Source organism: Panthera pardus, unplaced genomic scaffold (genome assembly GCF_024362965.1).
Source record: "Panthera pardus isolate Hobbes unplaced genomic scaffold, ASM2436296v1 HiC_scaffold_25, whole genome shotgun sequence".
Taxonomy (NCBI): Eukaryota; Metazoa; Chordata; class Mammalia; order Carnivora; family Felidae; genus Panthera; species Panthera pardus.
Window position 1 is genome coordinate 40,105,867 of NW_026526821.1, and position 25,517 is coordinate 40,131,383.

The window sequence follows — 25,517 nt, forward strand, 5'->3', positions numbered from 1 at the left end:
CCATAGCATATGAAGTCCTTAAAATTCTCTATAGATGGATATCTTGATTTCAGAAACTTAAATCATCTTAATACTTTCTGGAATAAGACCAGGAATGGAGGAAAGATATGGGAAAATTTTTGTTTTGTTTCCTCTAATTTTATTTCTTCTTTTAGTAGAAGAACTGTATTCTTAAAACTAAGGGTTCGAGCCTGTGTTCTACTGCTGGGTTTATCTCTTCATTGGGTAAGTAGGCACAAACTAAACCCAATACTATTTGTTTTTCCATTAAAAAGAAGAAGAATGATGGTTGTTATCAGAGGAGAGGGTTGCTGGTAGGAGAAATAGGGGGTGGGGATTAAAGAGTACACTTACTATGATGAAAAATAAAATAAAATAAAAAAAAATGGCCTGGATTTTTCAAATCTGTGCGTTAAGAATATCTGAAAACAGTGATTCTCAAACTGCAACAATCAGAATCACTTGAAGGATTTGTCAAAATCCAGATTGTTGGGTTCTACCTCCAGAATTTCTGATGGGTCTGGGTGGGTCCCCAAATTTGCATTTCTAACAAGTTCCCAGATGATGCTATTGTTGCTAGTTTCTGGGGCTGCACTTTGAGAACCAATGCCTTAGAACAACCAGCTCCTGCCATAAAGGAACTGTAAGGAAAAATACTATATGTTAAAGAAGTTGCCATTGGGTCATGGGAGTCTGGGTAATTTTGTGCTTTACTTTTTTTGTATTTTTCACATTTCTACAAGTTTGATATTTATATATGATCAAGAAAAAAAAATGAACTTTTTAGAAGAATGCATGTTGAACTAGTAATTCATTATCTATATTCACCTTGCCCTTCTCAGTGTCTTGTAGCAGTGTAGTAATGTCTGTTTCCTCTACCAGAGACAAACTGTCTCCTCCGTGTCTTCTTAGGTGGGTTTCACTGAGCAATCACCAAAGAATTGCTTGGCTCTTATCGTAGTTCAGTTCCAACTGTGGTGGAACTTAGTACAAGGAATGCTGGCTCCCCGGGGATTGGCAAATGACTTAATTATACTTTAAAAATGCTCCCTATTTTTTTTTTTCTTTCAACCTCCAACTCTTGCCCCACCCCCAAGTCCCAGGTTACAACCCCAAAAAGTTTTGTGTTGACCTATATACACCATTAGAAAAAAAGTCTGATGGACCAATGCTAGGTACCGATATGCTCAGAGATTGAGAAATTCTGCTCTCATTTTTGACAAATTAGCTTCAATTAGACAGAGCTCCTTAAGGTAAATCAAGCAGAATAATATAAAGCAAAATAAAATATGCCACCACAATTTCAGTCATTTCTTTTGGTGTTTCTTTTCCAATAACCTTCTAGACACCTTTGCTTTGTATTTTTAATCTCAAATTTTTAAAAAGTAAATATTTTAACTAAATACCCGAAATATTTTAACTAAATATCCTAAAATTTTTTTCAAAAATCTTAGGTTCTTTTATTTATTACTTTTAGAGGCATGTGAGGGGAAGGGGCTTGGTTAGAGAATAAAGGTTATAACCCGCTCTGTCTGTGGAGACAGTGATTTTAATTACATTTAATTCCCATTCATTCTGTATGTTACTTGATCCACTCATTGGTTTAAAAGCATATTGATAAATACAGCAGTGGTTTAACCTCTTGCCCTTCTACTCGTCTAGAATTGCATCCAGCCTTAAGTGGGTTTGCCACATTTAGATGTCATACTTTGTTACTTACGAGAAAGTATTGAGATTCCCGCTAGATAGTTGAGCCTATGTTTTTCTAGAGAAAAGTCCATATTCCATTATCAAAATAAATAAATACCTTGTTGCAGAAGGCTTTCAAGATGTTGGCTTATAGTCAAACTATAAGTAATAGCTTTAAACCTTAATGTATCCATGCTTCTCACATACATGTTAATGGTTATTCTCCTTCAAAAATATTTCAGTAAGTATTTTCCTAAAGATACTCAACTTGCTTGCTAATTTAGTAAGTAATTATCAAAATGTGTATTGTATATGACCCTGTGCTTGGCACATAGTATATGTAATGTCATCCGGTTGAGATTAGGACCACAATTTTAAATACATGTTTTTAAAATTTTCTCAGATACTATAATTCAGTAGAAATTTAAAATATTCACATTTTAGTAACAAATGCATGAATTGAAGCAACGAAAGCAGATTGATAATCTCAATCCCTTCAAAAACACATTTTCCTTATTTTCCATGTTTTAGTAATTTGTTCCAAGTGATACGGAAGTGTCTACTTTTAATGATTGGTGCCAGATACGGGGGCAATGAAGTTTAAAAATATTTAAAAAAATAAGTTCTTGTGAAGAGCAATTATTCTAATAAGAAATCTACTCTCATGAATCTTTCAACTCCACTAGCCTTAAAATACACTTTTGCTGGATTGATTTCTGACCCAGAAAGCAAAAAGGAATAGTGTTGGGGCAAATGACAAAATCCAAATATGATGGTAGGATAGTACCAATGTCAATTTCCTAACGTGGAGGATTGCAAAGTGGTCATGGGGGCAGAGGGGAGTGTCCTTGCTTTGGAGACATACAGACTGGAACATTGAAGAGTGATAGAGCGTCAGGTCTGCACCTTGTAGTAAATTATATAAATGTAATAAGTTATTTAAAAAGACCATACAATATGTAGTTAGGCATTAATGGCTTCAATGTTTCTCAGATTCCTTATATCATAGTAGTTAATTTGATTCTGTATATCATAACATTTAGTATAATAAATAAATAATTTATACAGTCTTGATCGTATAACATTTTGAGCAGACAATTAATTTTGGCTTTGAATAAAGGAAACGGAAGAAAACTTGTTTCTCCATCTCTTACTTTGTGTTTTATGACCATTAACAGGAAAGACTTGATGGCTATTTTTACCAATATATTAACTTTTTTATTTGCTATAACTCCTCTGGGTTTCTAGTTCTAAAATATAGATTATAATTTCAAGATCTAATTAAAGCATTTTATTGCACATAGTGTTATCTTTTTTTTCCCCCATTACTTGGCAATACATTTTTACTTTCTATATTCTTCCTGTCCATTAATAAGGGTAAGAATTAGATAATTGTTGGTTTACAAAAATCCTAATAGATAAAGAAGAAAATATTGTATTTTTTCACATGTGTATCAAATACCAGGGTTCTGGCTCATAAATCAGGAAGAGCACAGAAAGATACAACTGGAGTCCTTCCTAGTTTCACTGTTACAGCCAAAATCCTGACATTCAGGCATATTTACAAGACCCATGTTTCAGAAAGCCCTTATGTGCTTTGAGTGGGCTGAAAAGAATGTGAAATAATTTCACATGACGACTTTTTCACAAGGCTGGATGAGGAACATGGCATCCTCTTTGAAAGAGAAAATCATCTTTGCTCATGTAAAAACCATTGCTTTCTTTCCTTTGGATTAGGCATGTAATAAGATTGAAAGATTCACTTTGGAATTTTTTAGACTTTTTTGTCAATATACGCTAGCTTGCCAGCAAGATGCTGTAGACTGCTGCAGAATTGTGACACCTGCAAGATGCCTTTTCCTGACTTGGGACTGAAGCCAGCTCTTGACCCCTTAGATTCCCCTCTACACCAACACCTCTGCAAGAGCACCCCTGATGTAAGAAAAAAAAATGATGAATGGTAATTACCTCACCCTCATTTAATGAGCATCTGCCATGTTTGAAGTGCCTTATATTCTTGATCCAAGTTAATCTTCAAAAACATCCTTAAAGAGAAGACTTATTATTTCCATTTTATAAATAAGGAAACAGGCTCAAAAAAGCTAACCAACTTACCTAGCATCATGAATAGTAGTGGTGAATGAGAAATTTTCCCATCCTTTATGAATCTGGAACTTGTGCCTTTTTCACAAAACCCGTCCAAAGTCACAGGGATAACAAATAGATACTGGCATGGCAGAGAGAAGTTACATAAGGGCAGCATTAGGATTTCACCTTGAAGGCCTACTGTAGTAGAGTAGAGAAACCATGAAAAATCCTCTGATATAAGGACAAAGAACTTTGATAAATATCTTTATTTTCTTTAATTGAAGAATAATTAATATACAATGTTATACTGGTTTCAAATGTAAAACATATTGATCAATAATTTTATACATTACTCGATGCTCACCACAATAAGTGTAATCACCATATGTCACCATGCAAAGTTATACAGAATTATTGAGTACATTCCCTAGGCTGTACTTTTCAACTCTGTGACTTACTCATTTTGTAACTGGAAATTTGTACCTAATTCCCTTTATTTATTTCACCCATCTCCCCATCCACTTCCCCTCTGGAAACCAACAGTTCTCTGTATTTAAGAGTCTGTTTTTTGGTTGGTTGGTTGGTTGGTTGGTTGGTTGGTTGTTGGTTGTTTTGTTTGTTAGATTCCATATACAAGTGAAATATGGTATTTGTCTTTCTCTGTCTGACTTATTTCACTTAGCATAAATACCCTCTAGATCCATCCATGTTGTCACAGATAGCCAATCTCATTCCTTTTTATGGCTGAGTAATACTCCATTTAACTAGATATCTTAATTATGACATGTAACTGTGATGCCATTTTGTTAGAAGCAATGCTTCTTTATAGTTCTATACACAATACTGAGTTGTACCTGGCATGTGGTAAGTGCCTGGGGAGTCTTCATTGAATAAATTTTTTTAAAAAAGTAAATAAATGAGGTAATAGAAAAGTAACTGACTAAAAAGCATCTTAGTGCTCTTAGTGACCAGAATTAACTATTTGAAGAGTTAGGACATTACCAGTTAAGATTTCAATTAACAGTTTATTTTTTTATTTTTAATTGCAATATGGATGGAGGGTAAAAGGGAGGTAGGCTTACAAAGAATCGGAAACATTAAAAAAGGATGCTAAGTCTTGACCTAATGAATTATATTTTTAAGTATTATTTTGATAAAGAAATAGACACATAGGGGCACCTGGGTGGTTCAGTCAGTTAAGCGTCCGACTTCAGCTCAGGTCATGATCTTAAGCTCATGCGTTCGAGCCCTGCATCAGGCTCTGTGCTGACAGCTCCAAGCCTGGAGCCTGCTTCAGATACTTTGTCTCCCTCTCAACGCACCCCCCCCCCCCCATGCTCTGTCTCTCTCTCTCAAAAATAAATAAACATTAAAAAAATGTTTAAGGAGGTGCCTGGGTGACTCAGTCAGTTAATTGTCCGACTTCAGCTTAGGTCATGATCTCAAGGTTCATGGGTTTGAGCCCCGCATAGGGCTCTGTGCTGACAGCTTAGAGCCTGGAGCCTGCTTCAGATTCTGCGTCTCCCTCTCTCTCTGTTCCTCCACTGCTCTCACTCTGTCTCTCTCTCTTAAAAATAAATAAAGATTTTAAAAAATATTTAAAAAAAAATAAAAAAAAAGAAATAGACATATAAAGGTAGTGATGATCTTCTTTCTTTTTTACTCTTTCCAATTTGTTGTATGTTTTTGCTTAGCTGGAAATGCCTAGCTCTCTCAAATATTATGCCTGCTGATTTTATGTTATTCAAGCCTCATATTTTTTCTTTAATTGTTAAGCATTCTTACCTAATATCAATCATATTGAAATAATTTTCATGCCCATAAATTAGTTTATTATTATTTTTTTCTCTCAAGCCATCTTTCCCAGTGTAATTAACTTACATATATCCATCTTTGGATTTCGTTTTCTTCCACAGCCGTTGTGGCTGGTCATCAAATTCTCCAGGGCACTTTTATCTCTCTGTTCAAAACCACTTCCATTTACATTCTCCCTGCATTATTAGGTATCATGTGCTCCATTTGAATTTGGAAGTACCATTTCCTTGAGCCCTCTGGTAATAAACTGGGTGTATTTTTCATCAGTACCAATATTCATTTTCAGGAGAAACTATCAGAGTTGTCATTATACTATTTGCTAAAAGGCAATATGCCCTCCTAAATGACCTTAAAAAATAAATAAAAACCAAAAAAAAAAAACCCAAAAAACAAAGAAAACATAGATTCCTTTTGTACAGGTGTCAAATTAAAACAGGCCATGAACACAGTCCATGAGGTGTGGTTTCCCAGGGCTGCCAAGATTTCAGCTTTCTGCTCTTCCCATTGAGAGGAGCCAAATGTGCACCAGGAATGATTGATAAAGTGATGGCATCCCAAACTGTATTCACTTTAATTTCTGGTGACACAAAACTTAAACCAGAATAAACCCCCAAATCATAACTTGCTCCAGATATTTATGATGCTCCAGATATATAAAATTTCTTTATTACCTAGCAAAGAAATACTGCAGCATAAAAACAATCAGCATTTTCTCTAAACAGATTGTATTTCTGAATTAATTTCTGAAAACATTCTTAGGAAAGTTTACAAAGAGTTGGGGGTTTTCTGTGTCCCTTGACCTGTGATTCCTGTGCAGTGGAGCAAAGTGTCCTCCCCAGCCCTCGTTTATCTTCTATAGTTCTATAGTCATTGCAGAACATTTTTTTAATGTTTATTTATTTATTTTATTTTATTTATTTTTTTAAGCATCAATAACCATATTTTATTTTATTTTTAAGAAAGAGACAGAGTGTGAGCAGGGGAGGGGCAGAGAGAGAGGGAGACACAGAATTCGAAGCAGGCTCCAGGCTCGGAGCTGTCAGGACAGAGCCAGATGCGGGGCTCAGACTCCCGAACTGTGAGATCATGATCCGAGCCAAAGTCAGACTCTTAACCAACTGAGACACCAAGGCACCCCTATTGCAGAACATTTGTAAATATCTTGTGTTTGCATATCTTGCTTCATTTGCAAATTTAAGGACATGTAATATTTTTAAAGAAATTTTTTAAAAAAATTTTAATGTTTATTTTTAAGAGAGAGAGAGAGAGAGACAGAATGTGAGTGAGGGAGGAACAGAGAGAGAGGGAGGCACAGAATTCAAAGCAGTCTCCAGGCTCCAAGCTGTCAGCACAGAGCCTGACCTGGGGCTCGAACACTGAGCCACCCAGGCGCCCCATTAAAAGAATTTTTTTTCTTAAAGAAAAAGACTCCATGTGATACAGTTAGGTCCAAACACGGTATACTTTACATCTATATCATTTGACTTTTAAGTCTTAATATTTCGGTCCCTGAGATTTGACAAGATATACTGGATTGCTAACTACTAGAGTGCTGTGCAGATGGCAGAGGACTACAATATTTTCTTAGAGGGCCCTTTAAAAATTGTACCTGTGGAGGCAGGATCGCTCTTGTTCCATCCTGACAGGGATGGTGGATTTAATAGGTTCCCTGGAGCTTTTCATCACATTATAACTCTTTCTGTGATGGTCAGTTTGGGTCCACATTATGTGACCTGACTTTCAACTCATTTGAACTGCTGTCAGGCTGCTCAGGAATTGAGGGCTACTGGACAATTCTGTTGTTTTCCAATTGGGAAAACAACAATCCTGCATGAAAACTCCTGACAAAGTCCAGAATTATGCTCTTTAGAGCCAAACTGAGTCAGACTGATACCTGGAAACATCTTTGGCCTGCTTAAAGTAATGTGGCTGGAATGCCTTATCATAGTGTAAATCTGTGTTGCTTTGCTCTACAATAAGAGCATGTCTATCTCTTGCCATCTTCCATTCCCAGAGGTTGAAACTGTTATCACATCCACAGTGCTCCTTTTTCAGTTAGCTAGTGCTGCTCGTCAGCATTCCTGCAGAAAGGACAGTGTCTCTCCTAAATGTTCTCCCCAGACGCAGTGCGTGGTATTTAAATTAAGAAAGCTCAGACATGTCTGAAAGGAACTGAGGTATTGCAGCTAGCTTTGCCAATCCACTGATTAAAATTCTTGCCAAGTGTTACATTATGCACAGCTTCCTTATTTTGGCTGTAAATTTCATTGCATATTTTTCCAGGATGAGAAAGTTTGTACTTTTTATTTCATAAGCCCACATAATAAACACAGCTTTCTTCAAAACCGTTTGAGGTGTTGGATGTGTGTGCTAGGTTAAAATATAGGGCTCTTTTGTGGAGGAAAGCACATGTGGCTTGTTTTAACTTCTCCCACAAGCATTTTGGGTGGGACAAAATGGTTGTGCTGGGGAAAAAGAAAAGAGACATTTGATGAGCTGCAGGGTTATCCAAGTCATGGCTTTCTCCTCTCTGAAGTCACTTTTCTGTGAATTTGAAGAATGGACAACATTTTCTTTATCATCACAGAGAAACCCATTTGCCCTCTCCCGCGGCCACCACCACTTGTCAGCCTTGCATTTCTTTATTTTTTAGTGGGTGAACATGTGAATCAAAAGTTCTCACCAAATAGAACTTTCTCTAGCAGAAAACTTTGTGAAGTTTTCTTCACATTCAGTCGCCATCCTGGTGAGAAATCTTTGGTGTTTTGTAGGAACACATAGGTTTAGAAGGAGTTTGTCTGGAAAAGGCCATAAAACAAGCACTTTGGACCCAGTGACTAGACCTGCAGTGGAAAAGGGGAAGCAAATGAAAAGTATTGCTCCATTTGCTTCTAGAAATGTATTTTCCTTTGGCAGCAACCTTGTAGGAAGAGGGCACCCTTGAGGGTGTGGAGTTGGGGAGTTTAAGTGACATTAAAATAGCATAGGCCTGGGATTTGGGTATTGAATGCCCATTGGCAGGTCACATTAGAACCAAGATGCTCCTTGAGGCTCCACTGGGCAGATTACTGCTTTCGTTCCCAAAAGAAATAATTCTGAACTTCTCCCCCCGCCCCCTGCCACATTTTATTAAGTGGAAACTTTTTCTGGAAAACAAAAAAAAAATCTCAACCTATTTATTTAGAAATATTTTAAGTGTGTACATGGGAATGCAATTATAGTTACAGAAATTACATGTGATACTATTCATTCTATTATTGCTTAGGTTAAATATTGTTTTTTAATGCTAAAGTTTAATTTGATATATGGTGCTTCTTTTTTTTTCCTCTGAGAATTTTTACTAGCATATTCCCATGAGAGTTTAGAATTGTTAAGGCAAAATCTTCATCCATGCAGGCACATATATTGAATTTTTTACTGGAAGGAAATAAGGGAATTTAACCAAAATTATAAACTCCTATAAATTCCATTGTTTGTATTTTTACTATTTAAAAAAAAAAAGAGCTAAACCTTTTCTAAAAATTAATCTTTAAAAATTTTTTAAATGTTTATTTATTTTTGAGAGAGAGACAGAGAGAGAGAGAGAGAGAGAGAGAGAGAGGCAGGGTGTGAACAGGGAGGAGCAGAGAGATCGGGAGACAGAATCTGAAGCGGGCTATAGGCTCCGAGCTGTCAGCACAGAGCCTGACTCTGAGCTCAAACTCACAAGCTGTGAGATCATGATCTGGGCCGAAGTCGGACGCTAACCGACTGAGCCACCCAGGCACCCCTCTAAAAATTAGTCTTTAATAAATGGTCAACTTTTACTTTAATTAAACTAAAAAGCAAAAGTGAAAAAGAAAGAATAATTTTATTGCTTGACAGAATGATCACAATGTTTTTGCCCTTAAGTTTTTTTCTTCACATAAGATTACTCTTCAAAACTCCTGTTGAAAATAAATAATGGGAGAAGAGAAAGTTGACATTTGGATTGGGGCAATAAATGCCATCTTCATGTGCAGACTTTGGGGAAAAGGACTGCTTGTTGTTTATCTCCTACCCAGACCTACAGATATATTGAGGCATTATTAGTCCTTGTAGTACTCCAGCAGAGTGAGTGGCAAATAGTTTAATTTACCAAAACAAGGATTCTCTTTTGTGTATGTCAAGATTTTATATTTTTTCAAATACATATATACTGACAGGCTTTTATCACTTTCCTTTGAAAACCAATTGAAAGTTCACAGAGATTTCTCTTTTTGTCTTAAAGATTTTTAATCCTTTATCATATCACCTGAAGCCATTAGTATTTCCTGAAGCAGATGGGAGTATGAACCACAAAATGACATATTTACTTCTTCGTAGGAAGAAAATGAGGAGAAAAGATTCTATAACACGACTGAAGTTTAAAAGCTGAATTCCTTGAGGAAAGATTACTTTTCTCCATAGGTCTCATTTTCTGATAAAACAGATGAGGTTGTCTTGGAAGCATCTGTTAACATTGACCTACATCATCCCTAGTTTTGAACTTATGTTCCCCAGCCACTGGGAAGTTTCCAATAGAAGAGGAAGTATGCAAGTTGACTCATTTTTTTATTTCTTGGAAAGAGAGAGGTCTCTTTCACATTGCATTTCTGTTTGACCTACTCTCTATTAAGAAGACTCCCCCAGAAACAAGGGCACAATCTATGCCTTTAACCCAGGCAAAGCCACACTCTACAAGCAGGTCTATTATGGCTGCTCTGAGAATACAGATATTATTGCTTCTTTACTTAAGGTCAAAATTTCCATTAATGCTTAGACTCTATTAACTTCAGATTTGAAGATTATTTTGTGGAGTTATCCTCTCAAAGGGTATAGTGATAAGACCTGCCTTTTCATAGTTCCTTGAGAAGGGTCTCTGCCTGGGTTGGAGCAATGAGGTTGACCTTGAATAAGAACTGAATTTGATATTTTTTTCTTCCCAAGCAAAGTTGCCAAATTAAAAAGTGGGGGGACAAGGGAAGAGAGAGAGAGAGGGAGAGAGAGAGAGAGGGAAAGAGAGAAAGAGAAAGAAAAAGAGGTAGGGTTTATTACTGAGCTTTTGGGCCACCAGCTAATATATTCTTTGCCTGAAATCCCTGTCAGCTCTGATGGCAATTTACCCTTCATCAGACCATCTCTGTGGACTTCCAGGGAAATATGATCCTCATTCTCTTCTGTGGGTTCTTTACTAGTATCTACCTCGAGTAAATCCAGCCTTATTGCTGATGGAAATATCCCTGCCTGGTGAGAGCTGATGAAATGTAAACCATCTTAAGGTCACATGGTTGTTAGACTGGCACATTCTAGGTTCTTCTAGCTGCCATTCCTTCTTTAATGATATGGTCAGCACTGCCCTGGCATCCTCCATTGATCTGTTGGGACTTTTGCCTGCTGTTGCCTTCTAATGTTTTGTCAGCTCAGAATTTCTTAGTAATTAATACTTCTGTAATGGTCAAAGAAAAGTTACTCATCTGGAATTTCAAGGAATATGTCTCAGCTAAATTAAAATGCATGCCTACAACATTTAAAAACAGTGTTAGGTTCCAAGTTACAGAAGTTCCATTCCCACCCCAGATAGTGGGCTACATAAGACATATGCTCATTAACAAAAAATGTTTTCTCTCACTGAGTGAGAAATACTCCTAATGTGACGTCTCCATAGATGCTATAAAAAATTCAGTCACCTACCAGCTCTTTTTTCTACCATACCACACTAAAGCCTTTATGTTCATGCTCATTAGATGACTATGGTAGTCTGGCCACCAAGTTTAAGTCTCGTGCAGAAAAGTGGAACAGTAAGAAATACTGCTAGTAGTATAATAGTAAGAAAGCCTAGTAGTAGTAGTAGTAGTAGTAGTAGTAGTAGTATAGATAGATGGATCTGCTGTGTGAGTAAACCCTCTGTAATGAGATTCTTAGGAACTCACTCAATGGCATCTCCTTCTGTTTAAATTGCTCACTCATATCTTTTACATTTTTGAGAGACCTGCTGGTAAATATAGATTTTTAGCTGGGCATGTAGCCACCCCAATCAATATAGGGATTCTGTTAGTAGGGGAAATGAGAATTGATAATGGGTAGACAACCAGTAATCTATATCATTTTCTTTGGTCAAGGCTTTTTTTTTTTTTTTTTTTTTTTTTGTAAAGACAGAGCATGGCTATGTGGAAGGAAATACATGGGTTAGGTCTTAAGTAATATGTTTACCATGAAGTTAGCATTGACTAAATATATCTTTATCATCATCTGAGTAGGATTCTAATCAACTTGACTTTCTCAGTCTCAAACCTAATGATGAGATAGAACTCATTGATTCATATTTTCCCTAAGAAGGATTTTAGAAGGTCTGTTTGTTGTTGAGAAATATTCTTATATTCTCACTTGGGAATTCAAGTTTAACAAGAGGGACCAAAAATCATTGTTTGTTGGGCATCTGAACAATTAGTTAGGTCTTAGATTCTAGGAAATAGAAGTATCTCCTAATTTTTAAAGATCAGTTTCTAAACTTTTAAGATTAGAAATGAAGAAAGCTATATGTGTGACCCTTAACTGAAAATTGCTCCAGGTTCCTGAGCTAGGAAATGTGTAAATGTTTATTCTTTTACATTTGTCATCTTCTCCTGGGACTACAGCCCAAGTCTTTCCTAGTCAAATTGGCCAACATCAGGAGGCTTATAACAGAAGTTAATTTTTAAGTCAGCCCAAGGCTGTTTCAGATAGCTTAATTCCTTGCATCTGTGAAGCTTCAAGATGTGGATCTCCTTGTCAGCGTATTGCTTTTTCTAACAGATATTTCTTCTCCTCCCTAAAGGGAACACTGATGCTATTTAGTACCTGACACATAAATCTTTCATGCAAGCTACAGGTGACCTCTAATGGAATCAACTTTTCACCTGATTACTTCAGCTATATTGTTTTTCTTTCCTAAGAGTTTCAGTTATTTAACCTTTTTCTTTTTTAAAAAGATTTTTTTTAGTTTTTTTTTTTTAATGTGTATTTATTTTTGAGAGAGGTAGAGGCAGAGTGCAAGTGGGGAAGGAGAAGAGACAGAGGGACAGAATCTGAAGCAGGCTTCAGACTCTGAGCTTTAGCACAGAGCCCAACATGGGGCTCGGAGTCATGGACTGCGAGATCATGACCTGAGCTGAAGTCAGACACCTACTTAACCGACTTTCCTTTGTGTGTTTTTCCTGATGACGATGGCTAAACATATCAGTTAGCCTTTCTGTGTAACAAATCACCCCCAAAGTTTAGTGGCTTAGAACAATTACTTATATAACTCATACTTCTGTGGATTCACCAATAAGCTGGACTGGTCTTCTCATGGACAGTTCTCACATATATATTTGTGGTCAGTTGGTAGGAAAGTTAAGTGCTGACTAGTGTAGTATGGCTCCAGCTGGGATAGCTTATCTCTGTACCATGTAGTCTCTTCTCCTTCAGCAGGCTGGGCTGGGCTTGTTTACATAGTTGCTAAGCAGAAGTGTGAAAGGCCTTTTGAGGCTTAGGCCTAGAACTGGCACAGGGTTACTTCTGTCTCATTCTGTCGGCCAAAGCAAGTTATAATATCAGCTGAGATTGAGGGTATGGGGAAACAGATTCCATTTCTTGATGAAAGGAGCTGTAGAGTCACATTTCCAAGGGCATGGATGCAAAGATGGGAATAATTGTTTTAATCCTCTGTGCAGCAATTGCATTGGTAGAAATATCTACCACAGCAACATTCTTTGAGTACTTATACAGGCACTACACAAGCTAAGCACTGTACAAAAATGTTTCCTTAGTTAATTAGAATAAGAACCTTAGAAGGTAGATACTAATATTATACCCATTGTATAGATGTAGAAACTCTTAAGTGATAGTCTAGCAGTTTGATTCTAGAGCCCTGTTAATCAGTTTGTCTGTTGACTTCATTTTTTTACTTGTGTACCTTTCTCAGTACAATTTTTTTTAGTATGCCCTTATAAATTGTGTGTTTACCTGTAAATTATGTACAAGTATTATTGTCAGTCTTTGTGTTAAATATTAGTAAATTTGAATTCCATTCTTATTGTATTAGATACATATAAATATCAAGAAAAGTTTAAATATATTCGTCCATCTCCTTTATGGATGTCTTGTAAACTTACTTTGGAGACCATACACCAGGGACCTCTTTATGGTCATTTTTAGTCATTGCATGATTACCATATCTATCTTTGGGTGAAACAGCATTTAATCAAGATCCAACTTGCTACTGGACTTCAGTTCTAGTTTCAGTTAATATTTCCTGCTTTAAATACAAACTGTTAAGGACATGGATTCTTTAAATATTTGATTAGGACTTATTGGAGACTATAGCTCTAATTAAATTTAAAGGGGATCTTCTGATTTATTAGAGCTAGGACTCATGACTTTATGCATCCAGTGAATTATCAGATGATTTGCTATAGACCCAACTATTCACCACTCCTTGGAGGTTTGTCAAGAAAACAAGATGATAAAGAGGAGTTATCCTTAAAGTTCTCAATTGGTAATGTATATCTGTATTATCTGTTGAGATTAATAAATGTAGGTTCTGGGTCCTACTGCTAGGGAGACTGATCCTATAGATTTGAGGTTGGGTCTAGGAATCCACATTTTTTTTCCCAGGTTTTTGAGGTGATATTGATGTACTTCAAAAGCAATAAAATTTGAATTCTGCCACTTAACAGGTGAATGACCTTAGACATTTACTCTTGCATTGGTTGAGTTTCTTCAGCTATAAAATGAGAAAAGTAGTAAAGTCCAGGACCACCTTGCAAAATTGTTTTGAGAATGAAATATGTGGTAACTTTGTCAAAGAACTTTACAAAATGTAACACATTAACGTGTGAAATATTACCCAGATTTTTTTTATCTATTAAAAGACATATTCTCCATAACTAAGATACTCTATATATTGCCAATAATTTTCATTTCAGTGAAAATATGGTTCCGGGCATTTCTGTCTTATTCACTTGCTTCCCAAGGGAAGGGACCATGGTTTTGATGGAGATAGAAGAGAGTAGGGATTAAGGACATAGATTAAATTCAAACAGACATGAGTTCTGACCGCAGCTTCTATGTGATCTTGCACTAATTCCTTAATACCACTTCTTTGTTAAGTAGTAGTTCCTACTTCCTAATCCTAATAGTTCCTACCTGTGAAAAATTTTATGATGATTAAATGTAATAACATAACCAACATTTACTACATACTTGCTACATGCCAAGCATTATTTGAAATGGTTGTCATGTAATAACTCGTTTACTCACAAGAACCCTATGGTTTTGAATAGAGGTCCTATAAGGGCCCTTGTTTTACAGTTGAGGAAATCAGAGGATGGGAAGAAACGATGGTGGCACTGGGACACAAACTTCTGCCTTCTGACTCCAGAATCATCCTCTTTCCATCTTGTAGCACCACCTCTTATTAAAGGCAAAGCTTGCAAGTTATTTAGCACACCAGAAGGCACATTGTAAATCCTCAAAAGATGTTACCTATTGTTATCATCATTTGATTTCTTCACAGCTTCTTGCAGAATGCTTTGTGCAAGGTATTTGTTTAATAAATTTATGTTGATTTGATTTGGAAAGAACTCCATTGTATTCTCTTGGGCTTCTAAAAGATATATTCAATGAGAGAGTCTCTTATTTTTCAAGCTAATGTGATTTATGTGGCTGCTTTTAGATTAAGTTACTGCCTTTTATTTACAAAAGAAGATTAAATGAATATGTACAGATCTAAGAACTTCAAAATCCTCCTTGCTAAAAACTGTTTAAAAATTTGTCTTTGTAAGACAAAGAAGAATGCTTATAGGGCCAATTTATAAAATAAGTGGATTTTGCTAAATAGTATGTTTAGTATTTTTCTAAACACGTATTTAGAACTCTTCCCTGGTTCTTTTTTGCTAGTTCTTACGTTTCCTGGTGCACTGTATCTGATGGATTCCTGTTCAGTGCTTTGTCGCTTGTTTTTTCTTTCCTGTTTTCAGTATCAAGTTGTTCATCTGTATATAAAATAGGGAGCTTTACCTGAGGAATACCAAAGAGGCAGATTGGAATGTATGGGGTAAAATAAATCTTAGGTCAGAAAAATTGATGTGGTTTCATGTCCCATTGCTTTGTCTTTATTTTAGCTATTTAAATAGTGGGTAAGACTATCCTATAAAAACATACTCAAAATCTACACCTCAGGGTACTATTGACACAAGTGAAGAACAATACCCCCTCAAGCACAACTGAAACCCATTGTTCCAGCCCATCCGAGACAGTCTAATTCTCTAGGTTATGTTGTAAGGAAACCTAACCAAGATGGTATAATTAATAGACTGAAGTCTTCTGGATTTAGCCATTGTTGAATAACTGGAGGAAATATGCCAGGAGCCAAAGTCCCTTGCCTTAGTTAACCATCTGCCTGAAAGCATTTTGGTCTCACTTGTCAGGATGGTAAATGACAGATGTGTCAGCACAGCAGAAAATGTGGTCTTTGGAAGAAGTTGTAGCCAGATTCCTCTTAGCCCTGATGAAGAGCAGCTCTGTGAGTGACCACAGCGTTCACTCCATTACTAGCTAATCATACCACAGACAGTTTTTAGGCAGTCCTCAGCCTTTATCTTCTATTAGTCTGCTTTCAATCACAAAGTAAGAGAACAACTATTTGAATGAATAGGACAGACTGGCTTTGGCATTCACAGAGTCCTCAGCATTTAGCATGATTAAGAATTCTGAGGCATACCTACGGAAATGAACTTGGCTAAAACAATATGTTCATTCTAGTAGTAAAATCTGATTTTTTCCCTATAAAAGTTAAAAAAAAATAGCAGTATTCAAACTGAATGAAAATTACCAGTATGGTATTTACAACAGAAGTAAAAGTGGTAGTCAAAGCCAACTGCTATTACAAACGTCCCCAAATCTCAGTGGCCTTACATAATAAAATGTTTATCTATCACTGGATTGACAGTCCATTGTGGGAAGTGGGGTGGGGTGGGGCTCTGTTCCACACAGTTTTTAAGGATTTAGGAAGTGGGGGGGGAGGGGCTCTGTTCAACACAGGATTTAGGGATTTAGGCACTTTCCATTTAGCTGCTGTACCATCTCCTGGGGAACTGGACTCTTCCAGTGGGTCCTCTGCATGCAGCCTGCAGAAAATGGATGATGATGTGGAAGACTGTATGCAGCATTTTTAGGGATTGGATATACAAGTAGTTACATCATTCATTCATTCATTTATTTGAGAAAGAGAGAGAGAGCACATGCGTGAGCTGGGGAGAGGGGCAGAGAAAGAGAGAAAGAGAACCTCAAGCAAGCTCCGTGCTCAGCATGGAACCTGACATGGGGCTTGATCCAATGACCCTGGGATCATGACCTGAGCTGAAGTCAAGAGTCGGACAATCAACTCGGTAAGTCACCCAGGTGCCCCTACTTACATCATTTTTAACAGTACTCCTCTGAGCAGAACTCAATCTCATGACCTCACATAACTACGAGGGAGGCTGGGGATTGCTCTCTAGCTATATAACCAGAAAGAAAAAATAAGTGGACTTTAGTGAACATATTTATTTATAGAGTTAATCATCTTTTCTTTTTTCCTATTGTGAATATCTCTTTTGTAGGATAATAGACATAGGTAGTCCTACTGCTCTCTGGGATATCGTGTCCAACATTTGTTTCTCTTTTAGACTTTTGGTCTTGGGTTTTTTGTTTGTTTGGTTTTAGTTTTAGTTTTATTTTTGTTTTTTTAGTTGTAAGTAGGTTTAGACATTTTGGGTCTGACTGAATACCTTCTCTGCCAGCGCAGGTATTGACTGTTGGACCTCCATCCCCTCCCACCTGGGGGATGGGGGTGAGAGAAATGTAAAAAATGCTACTATGTTGAATCTCACATCTTCCCAGTATTCAGCCTGATGCATTCTGACCCTAAGGGATGGTGAAGGAGCAGATGTTCTAGTGGGCTGCCCCAGACCCACGGAAGTAGGTGAATTTTCAGATTCTGTGAATTTGTTAAAATTTTTTAATGTTTAATTGTTTTTGAGAGAGAGAGAGAGAGAGAGGGTGGAGGAGGGGCAGAGAGGGAGGGAGACACAGAATCTGAAGCAGGGTCCAGGCTCTGAGCTGTCAGCACAGAGCCTGATGTGGGGCTTGAACTCGGGGATGGTGAGGTCATGACCTGAGCTGAAGTCAGATGATTAACTGACTGAGCCACCTAGGTGCCCATGTTAGTACTTTTAACATGGAAGCTCATCACTAGACTTGTGACCACAACATTGTGGCTATGTATTTAACTTTTTTTTTTTTTTTTTTTAACTTCTGGTTCTTTGGATTTAACTAGCCTGACTACTTCAGTAACATAGAGGAAAAAAAAAAAAAAAACTACACTAGTTTTACTCCCAAATTTACTTGCATGTAGTTCAACTGTATTAAGCACTTTCAAAAAGTCAGTTATTAAGATAACTAGGGATATAAAAAGAATGAGCAACCTCCTGTACCTTCAAGGAACTGATGGACTAGAGGACAGAAATTTTCTAGCACATAACCAGTCTGCTATATTTATATAATAGCTATAAAACAATTATATGTATGAAAATAAGGGTATAACCCAGAATATGGGAACATAAAAAGGCATTATTGTGTCCTGTAAATGTTGTGAGTAGCTTTTTAGAGGAGGAAAGATTGGAACTAGAAGTTGAACAATGAGAAGACCTTGCTAGGCAGGAAACAGGGAGGGGTAGCTAGATATTTGGGATAGAGAGTACTTTGCAAAGGAAGTTGCATCGTGTTTAGGGAATGATGAGGATTTAGATGTGTCAGATGAGATGATGTCAAGGGGGGGAGAGAGTGGGATGATGTGAGGTTGGAAGGTTAAGTTGGAACCACATTTGTAAAGGGTCTAAAAGACCAAAATTTGGAATTAAGGGCTTTAAAATGTAAGATAAGGGGAATAGCAAACATTACTTTAGTATGAAAGTATAAAATCAGATTTGCATTTTAGGAAAATAAGTCTAGCAAAAGAATTAACAATAGATTAGAGAATTTTAAATTGTCATACTGAGTTTGTGCATATAGATGCATTATTATTGTTTTTGTCTTTCAAAGACACAAAAACCCACTTTCAAGTAGAGAATTGATACAATAGATAATACCACTTCCTTTTTCTCCTGTGCACTTTTTCTAAGGGCCACATACAGCTCTAAAATAATATGTCATGTTTTAGCCAATAAAAAATGCAACTTCCAGCTTCTGATAATGACAGACTAGCTTGTATCAGAGTAGACTTCCTACCAATAGTAATTTATAATTCTTGACAATATATAAAAGCAATGACAGAAACTGTTCATTGGCACTAGAGAGCAACTAAAGAGGATTCAGCCTTGGAAAGAAGAAACACACTGGGTGAGATCCACATTTAAATGGCTTTGACCACAAGGGCCCTCCTTGCCCACCATGGGAAGTAGCTGATAGGACTCAAATAAAAAGCAGTAGTTTTACTGATTTTAGGAATCATAGGACGAAGTCAGGTGGTCAGAACAACTAGGAATTGAGATTAGGGTACTTGAAGGGAGAGAGTCACAAAGGAGGGAATGCCCAAATCTGTAAATGAATACCTCTAATCTTTGGCAGAGCCTTAAACTGCATGTACAGATAATGAGTCCAAGGAACCCAGGAAGAAAACATGAGCTTGAAGGCTGAAAGAAGTAGAACATTCAGTTTCTCACTTTAGGGATATAGAGTTTAGAAATTTACTTCCCCCAATTTAGAGGGAATTGACAAACACCTTGGGTTTTCCATTGAAACTCCAGAAGTTTAATGCTTTAGGAATAAAGACCACATCCTAGAATTAAGGGAAAAACTGGAATAAATCTACCGTAACAAAAGCCTAAAATTAAGCCTCCATATTACCTGGCAGTAATTTAACTGCTTGCTAGAGCAGTTTGCTAGAGCAAGCGTCAGTGCTGTTTGGAGTAAGATAATTTAAAGCCTTTATAACATATTAACAATGTTTGTCATCAGTAATTACTGGACAAGCAAAGAAACAAGAAAATGTGACCCAGCAACATGGGGAAAATCAGTCAATATAAACAAATTCATAGCTGACATAGATATTGGAATGGGAGGCAGGGTTGTTAAAATCACTATACAAAATCTGTGAAGGCATTTACATGAAAAGACAGGCAAGGAGATGGAAAAGTTCAGGAGTGACACAAAAACTGTAAGAAAAAGAACCAAATGAAAATCTCAAGATCTAAAAAAAAATCTCTGAAATTAAAAAGAAAAATTGGATGGAACTAATTGCAGATTTAACACAACTCAGTAATAAAAAGACAATAAAAATTAGCAAAAGACATGAGCAGACATTTCCAAAAATAATATATATGAATGGCCAATAAGCACTTGGCAAGATACTTAACATCGTTAATCATCGGGGAAATGCAAATTGAAATCACAGTGAGAAACCCCTTTTTATCCATTAGAATTGCTAAAATTAAAAAGGCTGACAACACCAAAAGACTGTCAAAATTTGAATTCACATACTTTGCTGGGGGTAGATGTAAATTTGTATATCACTTAGGAAAACTGTGTATTAGTTCTTTATAAAGTAAAATATATACCAATCCAGCAATTTTATTCATAGTTCTTTGTCCAGTGAAAATGAAAACATGTAGCCACACAAGGACTTGTAACTTGTACAGACTTATTCACAATAGCTAAAAACGAAACATGTCAATGCCTATTTGTACATGAGTGGATAAAGAAATCGTGGAATTTTCAACAATGGAATATGACTCAGCAATAAAAGGGAATGGAACACTGATGCACACAACAACATAGATGGATCTCAAAAATAAGATGAGTGAAAGAAGCTAACCCCCCAACCCCCATCTCTTGTATGAAGTTTGAAGTTATAAAATAGGCAAAACTTAGCTATGCTGGTCAAAATCAGAAAAGGGGCTCTCTCTAGGGTGAGAAGGGAAATTGTATGTAAAGAGCACAAGAAAACTTTATTGATATCATGGTTACATGAGTAACGTACTTGTTAAAACTCATCAGAACTGTACTTTTGAAATCTGTGTATTTGATTGTATGAACATTATAACTCATGAGTACAATTGATGGGAACTGAAAAGCAATGCAATATGGTAGTTCAACATGCCACTTGCAGGGACTGAGGTAAGACTATTTGGATTCAGGTCCTGCAGGCAGTGAATTATAATGGGTAAGGGTGTGGTTGCAGCATCAGACAAAACGGAGCTTTTGAATCGCAATGCCAATATTTTGTGATTATTGGAAAGTTACTAACCTCTTCTAAGCTTCTATAAAATGGAGATGATAAAATTAGTATCTACATGGTAAGGTTGTCCTCAGTGGCTGGCATATAGATGCATATAGTGGCTGGCATATAGATGCACTCAAGAAATGTAAGCTGAAGTCATTATTGTTAAATAGCTCTTCAGCCATTCTTTCATTGCCCTAATGCAGTCATGAATGCTGGTATAACATGAAGATTTTGAGAATTAGATATCTACAAACTGCATTACACTGCAATCTAAATAATGGAGACAATATTTGACAGCATATGATTAAGTACACGAGCAAATCTTATTTTAATTATCCATTTCAAACTAAGTAACTATCTCTTTGCCAAGAAAAAAAGTATTCAATTTAAACTACTTTTCTTGAAGCTCTTGTAAAAAAATGCAAACATAAATTAGGACCTAATTTTCTTCTTAATGGTCTCACCCTCAGTTTCCCATCTCATAATCACTTTTTATATGTTAACATATCTTTCAAGTACATATATGTATGCATGTACCTGTATCTGTATAAGTGTGGGTGTGGCTGTACTATTTATGTACTCTTCTAAACCTGACATTTCACTTAAAAATCTTTCCTAGTTTGAAACTATTTACATATAGAGTTGGCCCATTCTTCTTAATAGCCACATAATCGTGCATCACATTGATGGAATTTGATTTATCTAACTAGCTCTCTATCTAAGTAGTTCCAAGTTTTCACTATTATAAAGAATTTTGAAAGTTTTTACTTAAGTCTTTTGCAGTTGTGTTAATTATTCCATAGAATAAATTTTTTAAAAATGCTGTGTGAAAGAGTTTGAAGAAAATTTATCAAGCCTTTTTTTTGTAAGAGAAAAGTTGTATGTGTGAGTGTGTGTGTGACTAAGCAGTGAAAGAATGAGCATGTTGAAGATTCTCTGAGTGGTGGAATAAATGGTGGTTTTCTTTCTTTTTTTAAAAAAAAAATTAATGTTTATTTTTAAGAGAGAGTGAGAGACAGAGTGTGAGCCATGGAGGGGCAGAGAGAGAGGGAGACACAGAACCTGAAACAGGCTCCAGGCTCTGAGCTGTCAGCACAGGGCCTGATGCAGGACTTGAACCCACGCACCGTGAGATCATGACGTGAGCTGAAGTCGGACGCTTAACTGACTGAGCCACCCAGGCACCCCATGGTGGTTTTCATATTCTTCTTGCTTCTCTATATTTCTTATTTTTAAATAAGGAAAGGAGTTATTTTAAAATCTATAAAAGACCCATCCACTAGATGGGTTTAAGATAATTAAATTATTAACTTATAATTAACTAGATAATTAAATAATTACGAGAACTATTAATGAGGCACATAACACTGTCTTAAATGCTATGTGGTGCCTCTCATGCACTATATTATTTAAATTCTATGTACAACCATGTGAGGTAGTGCCATTATCGACACCAATTTCTAAGGAAACTGGGACTTGAGTATCATATGACTGGTAAAGGCAGAGTCCATTTTAACCTTGTTATTCTCATATATTATAGCCCAGAGTAGTCTGGAATCATTTTGTTGTGAGGGTCCTTGAGCCCAGGTTCATTCTCAGACTCTACATGAATGGTGATGTAGTCAAGCCCAGATGAGCTTGTTTCCCTAGGGGGTCTTCCTCAGCTGAAAGCAATGTCTTCATGCCAGTCCATGGTAGCAGAAGCTACTTGAACATTAGACAAGTTGTCTGCCCCTCACTGATCACCTTTCATCCACTATCTGGCTTCCTTTCAAAATAGAAATAATAGTAATATTAATAATAATAACAATAACAATAATAAGAGGCAATAATCAATTACATGCTGGTGTGTACCGGGGAGGCAGGGGGACTCCTTCTGATCTCTAATATCCTGGTTTATTTTCACATCCCAGGTTACAATGATTCTCTTTCTCTGTCTCCTTATCCTTGTTTAGGAGTCTTACATTTCCTTTCCATGCAAGGGGCCCAATCAATAACAACTAAGAACCCAAGTTTTCAGTTTCCTAATTTATGTGCATATGATCTTTGACCTTTCCATCTGTGTACTTGCCTCTCTTCCAGTAGTATAAGATTTTAATTTCCAGCAGCATCAGATTTGTGTTTTCAAAAGGCGAGTTTCACTGTGTAGGCCAGGTGTTGAGGGGGGAGGCTGAGAGGCCAAAGGACTGGTGACGCTTGAGGTTGGTGAAAGTCAGGAAGCTGATCATTTAGCAGAGCTAGGGCAGCAACAGCCGAGTTTCTTGGCTTAGTGCCTGTCAAGTGAGTGAGGGTGACTTTATGGGTGTTTACTAAGACCTAAGGTGCCCTTGCCCATCATCTAGTGCCCTGTCAGATACCCTGCAGACACACAGCTGTATTTGTGTCATGCTTTTGGGGGAGGGGAAACTCGGAGGTCTGGTTCTTTTCCTCACGGCTTTAATTCTACTCTCAGTTTTGAAGTGAGTACAGATGTTTCAGAGTGACGTTCTCACTTTCTTCTTGACCTTTTTTCTTCTATAACCTGTGATATGTCAGAGACAACACTTACCAGCTTGGGAGACAGAATTGTTAGCATTTCTTCCCAATCCTGTGTTTAGTGTCATCAAGTTAATAGTTAGACATTGGACGTGGTGGGGATATTTACACAATTGATAATGGAAAATGCTGTAAATCAGCGACTCCCCAGCCCAAGAGAAACTATTGTTTAATGTTGACCAGCACACTACACGACTTCTATAACCCTTCTACCTCTGCTCACCACACAAATCAAATACACACACACACACACACACACACACACACATACACACACATACACACACACAAGAAAACATAGTTTTGAAGGATTGGACATCATAGGTTTCTTCTATGAGACTATGGTGATTTCCAGGAAGAAAAACTGAGCTCCATTTTTCTTTCTATCTCAGGTTGTCCATTTATTTCCAAAAGGATGAAAATGAGCTAACTTCTTTCTCTCTTTCCTAGTGGATGGCTGTATTCACCGAGCAGCTGGCCCCTGTTTACTGGCAGAATGTCGTAACCTGAACGGCTGTGAAACTGGACATGCAAAAATCACATGTGGCTATGACCTGCCAGCAAAATGTGAGTACAGCTCTTTTGAACAGTGTTTCAAAATCAGATGAGCACTCTTACATTGTTTTATTGCTCAAGCGTGTAACTGGAAAGGAAGTGGCAGTGGTGATATTTAATTAAATGTGCTTATATTCAGATTTTGTACTTGGTAATAAAATGTGTTTTCCAAATAGTTCCTCAAATATATATATATATATATATATATACGTATATGCATATACGTATATATATATATATATATATATATATAGTGTGTAAGTGTAGGTGATTGTTGCTCAGATCTTCAACAGCGTGTCTCTGAAACAGAGAAATAAACATGTGAGCAAAATATACATTATAGTATTTAAGTGCCGTGGAGTGACAGCTTCTGGAAATGATGCCAATTTCTTATTCCTTGTTCAGGTTTCTTGATTGTGGATGTGTTTAGAGCAAAGGAGATCAAAGTGATATATTGTGTTTTCAGCTGCCATGTAAAGGCTGATTGGCAATTACAGCCAAGGCATCTGTCACACTTTGCTTTCAGGAAAAGCCAATGGAATGTGGTTGTCAGTGTGAGAATGTATTTGCTCTTTGAATGTGGAATGGTTAAAACTTCCATTATATTTGAATAGAGAGAAGTATTGCATTTGATTGACCTTGTTGCCTAGTCGTTTAGCCAGCTGAGTGGGGTGGTGTAGAATAAAAATACTAAGAGAGAAGCTAGTTAAAGGCACAGATGTTTTAATCACATAATCTTCAGGGCTTGGTCAGTGGAGGTACAGGGTTTCATTGTGTCATTAAGGTGTTCATTGATCTGGAAATTGGGACACCAATTAATTGTTTATTCTATTCATCTACTTCTTATGATACTGCCTGGGTCTGTGAGTACATTTTATGTAAAAATGAAGTGTGGTTTTTGTTGTTGTTGTTGTTTTGCAGTGGAGAAAATGTGACTAAAAAATTATAACACAATCTGTGGGATACTTGGTGGGCTCTATATAGACAGGCTGTGTAAGAATGAATTCCCTATGCATATATGTGAGTGGAGAGGGTGTGTTATTTTTGAAAGATTACTTTAAAGTATGTTTAAATCTGAGGCTTTGTAGTAAATGTAATATATTAAAATGATATTTTTCCTTCATAAACATCATAATACTACTTTCTATATTTCTCACAGTGGGTTCCAGTGAAAGTATAGCAAATGTATACTGTTTAATTTTCCTTCAATGACTTCTCACTTTTCTTTCTTTCTTAGTGTTTTTTACCTTGTGTGAAAGAGTCAAGTCATGTGCCAAATGGCCCCTCACTCCCACTTGGAATGTATATTTATGTCAAATAAAGTCCTTTGGGTACAGTGGTGTTTCAAACAATTCTCCCTCTGAGTCAGAAAATTTGAGTATTTAAGGTGATTTCCCTTTCCAGGATTATGTCTCTGTGTTTACAAATATTGGTCATTTTTTTTTTCTTTTTAACACCATACTACCTTTGTGATATAGCTAACTGATACCACCCTGAGAACAAACAGAATATTGATTATTTTCAGACTTGTGTCTGTCCTTAAGCTAAGGACTAA

General features: G+C 36.7%; 1 protein-coding gene across 1 annotated transcript in view; it reads left to right on the forward strand.

Moving 5' to 3' along the window:
- MACROD2 (mono-ADP ribosylhydrolase 2) overlaps window positions 1-25,517 on the forward strand; it is a 2,022,401-nt gene that overhangs the window by 698,524 nt on the left and 1,298,360 nt on the right. Inside the window, exon 5 of the mRNA XM_019462769.2 lies at window positions 23,858-23,974. Coding sequence (XP_019318314.1) covers window positions 23,858-23,974 — 117 coding nt within the window. The remainder of the gene's footprint in view (window positions 1-23,857; window positions 23,975-25,517) is intronic.